This window comes from Globicephala melas, chromosome 17 (genome assembly GCF_963455315.2).
Source record: "Globicephala melas chromosome 17, mGloMel1.2, whole genome shotgun sequence".
NCBI classification, from domain to species: domain Eukaryota; kingdom Metazoa; phylum Chordata; class Mammalia; order Artiodactyla; family Delphinidae; genus Globicephala; species Globicephala melas.
Window position 1 is genome coordinate 44,486,480 of NC_083330.1, and position 11,389 is coordinate 44,497,868.

Below are 11,389 nucleotides of genomic sequence, written 5' to 3' on the forward strand. Positions count from 1 at the left end.
CAGCATACTTTACATATTAAATACCACAAATGTCAATGGTCCTGTTTTTAAGGGGAATAAAGAAATAGAGCCAATCTTCTTAAGTTCAAAAACAACATGGATATCAAAATTAAAATAAGTTACAGGGCTTCCCTGGTGGCACAGTGGTTGAGAGTCCGCCTGCCGATGCAGGGGACACGGGTTCGTGCCCCGGTCCGGGAAGATCCCACATGCTGCGGAGCAGCTGGGCCCGTGAGCGCAAAATAAATAAATAAATAAGTTACAAATCAGAGTAATGAAACCCTCAGGAAACCCTCGGGCCATAAAGACGGGAATCAGCAATGGCTTGTGTCAGGGAAAGTAAGACCAAACTAGAGCTGAAGGCGTTATAGAGGGTATTCTGGCAAAGATGGAGCAAATGAACAGAAGGAAAGCACTGTTTTATAAAACGGTAAGAAGAGTAAGAGCTGTCTGTATATAGCATAGAACCGGGAAAAGAACAGTAAAGATAGCAAGTCCGAGTGAATGACCACCACTAGCTGTAAAAGGTTTACAATTTAGCTTCTGTCCATTAAAATTAGGTCAAGTTTACCCTTCCTCACACCATCACTTTCTTGCCAATATGCTTCTGAGTGGGAGAGTAAGGGGCAGAACTACTACTAACTAGTACAATGGCAATGGCAAATAATCCTGGGTACTACCCACGGGAGTGCATCATACAAATGAGTATCAACAATGTAAACGGTTGAGAACCTATGATGTAGGCAACACAGCAATAACTTGCAATCAGAAAATGAAGTCAAAGTTGAGTCCAAGATGTCATTTTGATTAAGTCTAGAAAATGTGCTAAAAATTAAGAGGCTAGAAAGGACAGGTAGTTTCAAAAGGAAGATGAACTCTTGCCTGTAGCACGCTGAAATTGACAGCAATTCTAAATCCTCTAAAGAGCAGTGTTTATTCTCAATGTAAAACCATAATAAAGAAAAGAGCTATGGAAACCAGGATGAAATCACAAGAGGAATATCTCAGGAATTCTAGAAAAAAAATTCTAATGCTTATTAGAATTGCAATGGACTACATTAATTTTTAACTTAGCTGACATCAGAACACCCATAATTTTGACTTTTAAAAAATTTCTCATACACACAAATGTTCTTCAATATAAATGTGTCAAAGATCACCTATTTTGGAATAAAAAACTTGTGGTCAAATTAATCTAAATGGTCCAATAACATTTAATATTATAAATGAAGAACTATTTCACATACTGGGCTCCCTCTACGTGGTAGAACCAGTCATCAGATATGAAAATAGGTAATATATTCATGGGGGAAAAAAAAAACCCTGTCTTTCACAGGTTAAAGCCCCAATTCCAAAAAAAAAACCCCAAGGTTAATATATGAATGTGATAAACTATGATGGAGGGCACTGAGAATCTATTTCTGACATTAGTAAAAGGAGAAAGTTAGTCCAAAGAACAGAACTGGATGATCAGAAATCCAAAAAAAGGGTCAAATCAAAAGCTCTGATTTTCTTTATAAGAGCAGAATTATTTTTGCATGTCTATCAACACACCTTGTTGTTGGCAAAATCTGGTGTCACTTCCTTTGCCTGTTTCATACGGCCATTAAGTCCCACATTCCTTAATTTATAACATAGTAGACCCTTCATGATCTAACCAGTACCCCTCTCTCTCCTAATCTCTTGCAAAATTATTGGAAAAGGCTTTTAAATAAAGCAATGTTCCCACCTACTGTTCTGATAGAATGAACCATCACTTAATTTGCTGGATTAACCAAATCCTACTTACCTAATAGACTGGCTTTACATTAGGCCTTTCATTCCTAAGTAAACATCAATCATGCCCATGACTTTGGGCTAAATACTTCAGATAAGTTTTTCGGCTACTCTCTGGAACTCCCTTCAGCTTCTATCAGCAGTTATAGCCTTATTAAGAGTCCCATATTTGTTTCCCGAACTATGCCATTATACTTGGCTATAATTACTTAAAATGGTATGTTACTTAAGTGTTATGAAATATAAGTATGAAAAGAAGTGTTCCTATGAAAACTAAGCTGAATGCGCGAAACGACTAGTTTTTAAAGGAGAGTCACACACACACGCACACCACTTGGGTTATTCAAACTAAAAGATTAGAAAAATATTTCTAGGATTATGAACTGATTATTCTTCTAGCTTTCAAGTTCTCACTCTGCTATGCAAACTCAAACAGCATTTTGTAAAGGATGCATCTATTTTAGGGGTGTCTAGTAAATTATTTCCAAACTGTGGATCTATGCATATTCAAAGAAAAGGTCTTAGCTCCACATTAGCAATGGGCAAATGAACATACACATCTGTTTTAATTGAAAATAAATGTTTAGACCAAGTATGAACACATACTTGAACCACTTTCCAATTAAACAACTAACTTGGGTCTTCCTACTGTACCACTATTGAGGTGTTACCAGTAAGATTTCTTTACTGATAAAGTTGGGTTTTTAGAAGAAAAAATGAAAATCAGAATTATTCTCCATACGCTATTACAACTCTAAGGTAGCTTTATTTTCCCTCCTTTCTAATTCAAAAGCCTCTGCTAGGGCTGAATACAATTTCTTCCTCTTTCTTGGGCAGATTAGATGCATAAGTGTGCATGTTCCTCCTCTACTTTAAGATTTTACTCAGGTTTTTTTTTTTCCCCCCGGTACGCAGGCCTCTCACTGTTGTGGCCTCTCCCGTTGCGGAGCACAGGCTCCGGACGCGCAGGCTCCACGGCATGTGGGATCTTCCTGGACCGGGGCACGAACCCGCGTCCCCTGCATCGGCAGGCGGACTCCCAACCACTGCGCCACCAGGGAAGCCCATTACTCAGGTTTTTTGCTTTAAGTCCAATTTTGAATCCTTTCATCTTTTCCTCTTAGTTCACTTTTAACTATCTTCACAGCTCATCTAATCACTAAACATCTCCAGGTCATCTATATCTCCTCTTAGAACAGGCAGGAAAGACTTCATTCTTATCTAAGTATTGCTATGCCAAAAAAGGACAGGTAACCTGTTGCTCTTGATCAAGCTGTTATTCTTCCCCTTCCCACCAAACGGCTAACATCTACCTCTCCTTTCTTTGTTCCTTTATTTTCTTTCATTTACACTTCACACACCTCAGACTTCCCAAATATACAAAATACCTCACCAGGGTCAATGTTTAATGGTTATCATGAAAACTCTTTTAAAAAGACTACTGAATTTTATTCCCAAAAAGACTATCAAATGTACTCCTTCCTGGAAGGGACTGTTGCTATCTGCTATGTCACATAAGGTCTTTGTACTCTGAAACATACCAAAAACAGTTATTGACAAAAACATGTAAATATATATAGTAGTGAAAATGAATATAACACTGCAGAAGTCTTCTGAGAAGCCCTTATTCCAATAAGTGAACTGCCTAGTGATTTTCAACTTAAAACTCTATATAGCAGTTTTTAAAGCCTAAGACACATATTAACACATTATTGACCAGGGGATTTCTGCAGAAACTAACGCCTGTGGCCAAAATCTGTCTCTGGTCAAAAATGTGTTAACATATTCAGACTAGGAAGGACCCCAAAGCTGCCTGGTTTCCTAGCTTGCTCCTGCTTAATGGCATTTCCATGAGCTAGAGATAAAACCCAGTGCCCAGCAACCACACCTTGAAAACCACACCTTAAAAATGTAGAGAAGCATAATAAAATGGACCGCAGTCAAGTTAACTGAATCACACAACTACTGTTGCCAACTGTTACAAATGGCAGACTCATGATTTTACTGATTTGTGAAAGGAAGCCATTCTTTACCTTATACCAGTGGCTTTCAATTTTTAAATGAAACCTTTGAAAATTTGCTGGCCAGTACGGGCCCTCTGCCCTAGAAAAATACACAATTTTTAAGGCTTCTTGGATCTTTTAATTCCAATTCTTCGACTCCTGAGTTACGAGACCTCTATATTATTAGAGGCAGGTTTGTACTATTGTCACTGCTTTAAACAGAAGCCCAAAACAGATAAATTGGGGCACTAAGAGTACCTGATTTTCTTTCTCCACAACAACCCTATGGGGTAGATATTATTCCCATTTAATTGAGCTCAGTTTTCTCTGAGGGATGGAAGATTTCTTTAGGCCACTCGGCTATTCAATGGTAAAAAGTTGGTTTGACTCAAAACCTGGAGCTCTTTTTACAACACTACATTCTTCTTTGAGTTTGAATTAGGTTCAATCTAGTATGCATATCCTCATTTCATTTTCCATTTCATCATGTTCAGATAAAGTACCCAATTTTTTGGCTTCTTTTGAGTTTAGACAGAAGAGGTGTTGATCCCCTCCCCCACGAACACGAGAGCTTTTGGTCTAAGATCTGGTAGAAAAGGCAGAGTACATTAGTTCACAATTTAACGACACAAGGAAGAAAACTGCAATTTTTTTGGCATAAAGAGAAGTCCATGCTGTGAAGAATAAAGCCAGTGACCATTTTCCACAGTAATGCTCTAAAACTTTTGTCCAAAGTAACATGTTCCCTGCTCTTTCTCTGCTTAAGTAAATGATATAAATTAAGCAAACTGCTCTTTCTCTGCTTAAGTAAATGATATAAATTAAGCAAACACTTGATAAAGTGCCCATAACCAGAATGGCGGTAACCTAATAATGGACTAAAGAGCTCTTCAGAAGAACTTTGAACCGTGGAGGTTAGTTCCCCCTAGTAGGAAGAAAGAGAATATTTTCTTAGCCAGTATGATACAGGTACTCAATAGAACAATGAAGTCTGGTTCATCACTGATGCCACCAGCCAATAATGTTAATTCTGAAAAGGAATTACCTGCTTGTTTTCCTCAAATTAAAAGTCAAAGTTCAGAAAAAAACTAGAGTAATAAAAATTATAACTGGTTATATTTTTATAAGTAAGATATTGAGATATAATTAAGCACACTTTCATTAATCATCAAGTAAATCAGTTCAAACAATTATTTTCTCTAGGAGAAATAACAGTTCTGCTATATTTTACTCTTCCATTTTACTAAAAAGGGGAAAAGGAATTTTATGCAAGATGTTTCCAGAGTCAACATGACCTGCCTGAAAAAAAGATGACAGGGAAAGAAAGAAGCCTGCCTGTAACGAATCACAGTATCTGTAAATATCGAATTTTCCCAAGTTGAAACAGAAAAGGCCTTGGAAAATTAGCAGTGCTGCTGACCTAGTTCTATTATCCTCTTTTCCAAAAGAAGGCTTTTTGCTCATTTACTTAACAAATACTTGAGTATCTACTATATGTTAAGAGGCATGAGCCATGCAAAGATCACTACTGGAGCTTTACTTTAGAAAAGACTAAGGCTGGAAGCAAAAGCTTGTTTAGGATTCTGAGTCTTCTGTATAATAAAGGAATTAAACTTTCATTTATCTATACTTTCGAAGTGGAAATTTCGTTTAGACTCGGTAAGAAGCCAGTGCTATTCTGAAGGAGAACATGGGTAGTGACCAGTATGAAACCCCCTTAATAATCATAACAAGGAGAAGCTATTTAGAGATTAATCCAGTTATTCTCACCCACGGATCCTATTTTTTTTCCTTGATAAGGAAACCAAAGGGAAGTAAAGTTAAAACTGCTATAGTCTTTTCCTAGGAAAATCCTCACAATGACAGGACCTTTTATACTTCTTGTGTGGAAAACATGCAGATACCTACCTGGAATCTCAAATAAGCTGTAAGTAGAGGGTAAATGTTACTGCGTCCCCCACTTATTCCTAAAATTGACTTTTGTCTTAAGGGAAATTATAACTTGTAGCAAACTCTTTGAAACCAAAATAAAAATTATTTGATCTATTAGGTGTAATAATCGGAGGAAAAATATCAGAGCGAACAAAACTCAGTAACGTACACAGGTGCTAATCAGTAAACAGAGCAAGGTGGGAAAAGCCCAACATGTTTTTTATTATAGGAAAACATCATATTTTCAAATTTTAAATATTCTTATTACCTTAGCAAACCACAAGATGAGCATTTGTCATTTAGTATCAATAAAAGCCAGAACTCCCTTCTCATCTTAGAAATGAATGATAGCTATCAATGTAAAGATTTCAAGTAAGCAATCAAAAACAAACCACACACAAGACAGATACCACACAAGAAGACTGGCGCCCACGTTAAGATAAAAAATATTATTGTTCTTTAAAAAGATAGCCTAAAGAAAATCATCATTTAAGAAAAATACTCATAATTTAGGAACTGAAGATATTCCATTAGTCTCAGACTAGTATAAAGGAATCATAATACCATTATAACTTTAACAAAAACTCCAAACCCCACAACATGAGAAATAATCCTATATCGCTCATTATAGTAGTTATTCCGTAAACAAGGTTCAAATAATTAAGTAGTGCAGCTGGATTTTCAGAGGAATTGGGATATTGCATCCCTCTATATACCAGAGCCCTGCCATACTGAGACCCAATGTGTAACCTGAAGTCCTGAAATACAAGAGAAATCATTTAGTAAAACCCACTTCAAATATTATTCCAAAAACCACGGTTCATTAAAAGGGGAAAGTATTAGTGTATATAAGTTGTTACATGCTAAATGGTTGGATCGTCTACCAATTTATCCTCAGATTTAAACTTTTCTGCCACAGAAAATCATTTGTAAGAAAATTTTAAAATTAACCAAAATGTAATGTTCAATTCTTTTAAGCTATTTAGAGAAGCAGTGCTTCAACAAGCAGATACTGAATACTTAAAATACTTCTTGAATGAACCTGGAAAAATCAAGCTTGAGTTTTTCATAATCTTTTATTGTGGTTGTCAGTGTTCAAAGTTGAGACCTCCAACACTTAAACGCAGGAAGAGGCAAAAGCAACTGTGAAGCCAGTTTTCCGCATGGCTGACTCATTACATTAACATTATAGTGGCTAATCCAGGGAAGGCTACTAAGTCTACAGTGAGTCTCCTATTACATCGCACCTAAAACAGGGTATGTAAAATTCCTGCATCCATATACGTACTTTAAAGAAAATCAGCTCTAGAACTACTACAAATATTCTAACCATAACTGAAGCGATATACAATTACTTTACCTTTTCAATTAGAACAAAACACACTACTAATCTATTTGAACTGATTGATAATCATCTTTGCATTTACCTTATACAACTGTTTTAACATCTTTTTGTAATGACACCCTGAAAGACTTGGAAATCTAGAACAACCCATTTGCAAAAGGAAAGGAAAAACCAAAGAAAGAAAAAGTTGAGAGTAACCTAACTGATATGCATTACAGGAACTCTATATCATAGCGACGCTAAACTGAATGGTTTGATTCTCACCAGTACATCATTGCAGATATCTCTTAGCTCGGTCTCAATTTTCTCTCTGTATTCTCGAGCCATCTGCTGTTTTTTCTCAGCACCTTCCGTCTTTTGCTCAATACTTGAGACGACCCTCCAAGATGACCTACGGGCTCCTACAACATTTTTATAAGCAACTGAGAGAAGATTCCTCTCCTCATTGGATAATTCAGCTCCTTGCTCAGTTACAGACTTCATGCAGGCCGCCATGTCGTCATACCGCTCAGCCTGCTCGGCCAGTTTGGCCTTCTGCACCAGCTCATTTTTATCCATGACTGGATGTTCTGCCGGGGGAAAAAAAAAAGTAGCATTTAGATATTTTTTTTTCCATTAAAACAAACAAACTGAAAATTATACCTTTGTAAACAAGCTATGTTAACACCTCAAACCTAATTACCTATGGAAGATTCTTTACACGAAAAATTTAATGCAGCCTCACAAAAGAATGCTAAGAAAAAAAATACTGGCATGCTCAGCATGCAGAGGGTACACTTAAAGCCATTAACACTGGTTTAGCAAAACTAAAATTACATTACCTCATCTTTGTTCAGGATCCTTATTTCACATAAGGTTAAAGCACATTCACCAAGAGGCGGCCTTAAAAACCAACCGTTATCTTACTTGGTCAAAATCTCAACTCCAGTTTCAAATATCACTAAATAATCCAAAATTAAGCAGCTTTTAGTGAAAACACCACCTATGAAGAACATTACACTATCACACTCCCAGAATCACGATACCTGTCAGTTGAATGTAATTCATGTCCTTTTACTTTGGTAATAGCTACTCTTGTCAGGAGGGTTTAAATTTTAGTTGGTATCCCCCCCACCCCAAGTCCACTGATCTTTGCAACAGCTGATCGTAGCATGCCAATTTTCTGGGAGAAATGACCAAACTGCTTGTTTTAATATATTGTGAATGTAAAACCACCACCAAGGATCAATACATAACTGACCCTAAGGCTTCATTTATCTGTACCTTGTTATATGCACACAGGCTTAAAAAATAACACCCATGAATCCTGGAACTTCGATTCTTACTATCTGCGAGCACTAAAATGTATCTATTAAGTGCTTCCCGGTGTCACCAGTGTTTCTGATGTCACTGTTCAGTTTAAATGCAGAATTACTGCATTGTTCCTAGTAGTCAAAATTTAATTTAATACATTATCACCCGAGCTGCCCTTATATCGTAACTTCCTAATTCTTTCTCATTTTAAAGCTCCTTCGACTTTTCAATTTCCCCCGTTTTACTATTCCTTAATATATCCTTTTGAAAGGTCCTAAAGCAGCACAGAAAGATACTAACCCATACAGTGGTCCCACAGGGTACAGGATTTATGATGAACAGAAGAGTCACTGTCATTCACTACAGGAAATGACTCCCTTTCTTTACCTTCCCAGGGAAATCCCACAATACTTTTTGTTTCAAAAAACCAAATCGGCACAGGTCCTCTGTGTTTGAACAAGCAATTAGCGAGCTTGAATGGGAACTAGACTGTTTCAATGCGAAAACTAAAATTTGTGATCGCATAACCTCCCCACCCCCCTCTTCTTGAAATTACTAATTTCTCCCCTCTTCTTGAAATTACTAATTTCTCCCCTAGGAACTCAAAAATGCTCTCGGACTAACGCTGCTTCTAATGAAAATTATCTAAGACCAGTACAAAGGTTTCTCTCCCCAACTCCTCGGATGCAAGCGGGAAATGGATTAGGTTTCTCAGAATAACCAGCGCTCCAAGGACTGGCCGCACCCATTTAACCCTTAGCCGGCCTAAGACGTCGAGGTGGGTGAAACGAAAACGGGCCGACTGCGACTTTAAAGTGCAAACCCTTCCGTCCGCGCCATCCGCAACCCCCCTCCTTGGCTCCGCCCAAGCTGGTGCCTCCGCTCGGTCCCCGAGTCTCCCTCTTTGTCATGGCGGATCTGTGTCAAGGAGCCCAACCTACTGCCGAGTGTTAATTCCCCCACCGGGGCCGGAGGGAGGAGCCACACGCCCCCGCCCGAGCCGGGGAGGGGAGCCGCCCGCGCCGAGGGCACCGACGCCAGCGCCGCCCGCAGAAGCGGAACCAGACGAGCCGGCCGCGGACACACCCCACTCTCCCACCGGCGTCCGTCCGCCACCGGCCACCGCGGGTGCTCACTTAGTCTACGGGGACCCGACAGCTGCGGCAGGTGGGGGAGGGGCGAGCCACACCCAGGCGAGCAGGGCCACCGCCGGCTGTTATGCTCTGGCTCACCCGCCCCGCAGAGCGGGGTCCCCGTCTACACACCCAGACCAGGACCCTTCAGTTCCAGCTCCCGCGGGAACGAGCGAGACGCGCGGCCCACCGTCTTCCCCATCCTCATCCCTACCTGGGTTTCCAGCCCCCCTCCACCCGGACATAGAAAGCCAGCCCATCCCCCACCCCGCCAGGAATATTCAAGTCACCCCGCCGCGGAACCCAGGAAATTCGGCTCTGGGTCGCGGGCGAGCCCCACCCCGGAGCCGACTCGCCCGAAGTGCGGCCTCGCCCAGGTCTACCTGGCGGGCGCTTCCGGGCCGCCTCGGCTCGCAGCCCGGTGCCCGGGCCTCCCGCCGCGCCGCCACCCGGGTGGGGGAGGGCTGGGTGCCGCCACCGCAGCGCGGGGCGCGGAGGCTGCGCCGAGGAGCGGGCGGGAGAGGCAGGGGAGGGAGGAGGCGGCGGGGAGGGGGCGGCCTCACCTGCGCCACTGCAATGCCCGTAGCCGCCGAGTCATTATCTCGGGCGGAAGCGAGCAGCGGGGAGGCGCTGAAAAGGGAGCTTCGGGGGCGCGGGTGGGAAAGGATCGCAGCCGGCGGTGCCTCGGCCGGCCGGGAACCGGCGACCGGGCGGGTCCCGGGGATCTGGCGTGTGGGCGCCCTTCCCACCGAGGGGGCCGGGACCGGGGCCGGGCGCTCATCGCGGCCGATGCGGAAGCAAGTAGCCCGAAGCAGCCGCTAGCCGCCCGCCCGAATCCAGCGGAAGAGAAGCCGCCGCCCGTCTCCGCCTGAGGAGACTCCGCCTCAGCCCAGCGCCGCTCCCGCCGGGCGAGTGGAGCTGAAGGGATGCGGAGCGGGGACGGCCCCCGCGCTTTCGGAAGGCTGGCCGGGGACAGGAAGGAGCCGGGCGAGGCGGCGGCGGCCGGATCCCTTACCTGTGTCCGGAGTGGGTGGCGACGGACGGACGGGGCTCTGCGGTCTCTGGGCGGCAGCGGCGAGGCTGAGACTCTGTCCCTGGATCTCGCTGCTCACAGGCTACAGCCGCTCCGCAGACACGGGGTTTCCTCCAATCACCAGCCCCGGCAGCAGGGGCGCCACACGCACGATGACGTCAAACGCTGCTATGGCAACCGTTGATTGGTGCCCACAGCTCAGGGGGCCCAGAGCAACCGCCGCTCCCCAGCGCGGGGCCGTCCTGCCCGCCCGCACTAGAGGGCGAGCGGAGGAGCGCGCGTCCTCTCCGTTCCCAACACTCCTCCCCAGCCCGCTCGGCTTCCAGCTTTTCTACTCCTGTCCTGAGTGCGCCTGAACAGGAAGCTCTTTTTTTTTTTTCTCCTGGCCACCAATACCCCCACACCTTACTCGCCTTCCCTTCGGATCCCCCCGCTACCTCCGCCGGCTCACTCTTCTAAACCAGACAGGAGGAAATTTCTCCCCACCCCCACCGTAGCTTTTCGTGCGATCCTTCTGCGCCTGCGCCAGTTACTCCCTCTAGAAGGGGCTCCAGTTCAGCAACATCCGGGACCTTTCACATCCTCCCCCACCACCTCCCAGCCGCCTGGCCCGCCCCGCCCTCCGTGTTTCGCGGTGGTGGCTGCCCCCGGGGCCATCCGAGGGGCGGGATTACGAGAGCGGCTCCGCGGCGCTAGCATCCTGATCTGGACTTGGGGTAGTGGGAGGGCGCGGTCAGAAGGTCGGGTAGGGGCGTGGTGGCGCGCTAGCCTGCTAGCCCGCCGCTCCCCCACGCCGGGCGGGGCGACCGGGGCGCGCGGCCCCTCCCTTTCTCCCTTCCGCCGCCGCGGCTTTACCTGCTGGCTCGGGGAAAGC

The 11,389-nt window shown here is 43.8% G+C and overlaps 1 protein-coding gene across 2 annotated transcripts in view; it reads right to left on the reverse strand.

Annotated features, from left to right (window-relative positions):
* The window catches only part of YWHAZ (tyrosine 3-monooxygenase/tryptophan 5-monooxygenase activation protein zeta), a 32,354-nt gene extending 21,477 nt beyond the window's left edge, over nucleotides 1-10,877 (reverse strand). For both annotated transcript variants that reach the window (XR_009559488.2, XM_030863018.3), the window contains exons 1-2: nucleotides 10,498-10,877; nucleotides 7,321-7,625 (exon numbers count right to left, since the gene is read on the reverse strand). Coding sequence is in view for 1 of the 2 variants with exons in the window: in XM_030863018.3 (XP_030718878.1) it covers nucleotides 7,321-7,614 (294 nt within the window). In the remaining variant the exon portion in view is untranslated. The remainder of the gene's footprint in view (nucleotides 1-7,320; nucleotides 7,626-10,497) is intronic.
* Nucleotides 10,878-11,389: the final 512 nt, after the last annotated feature.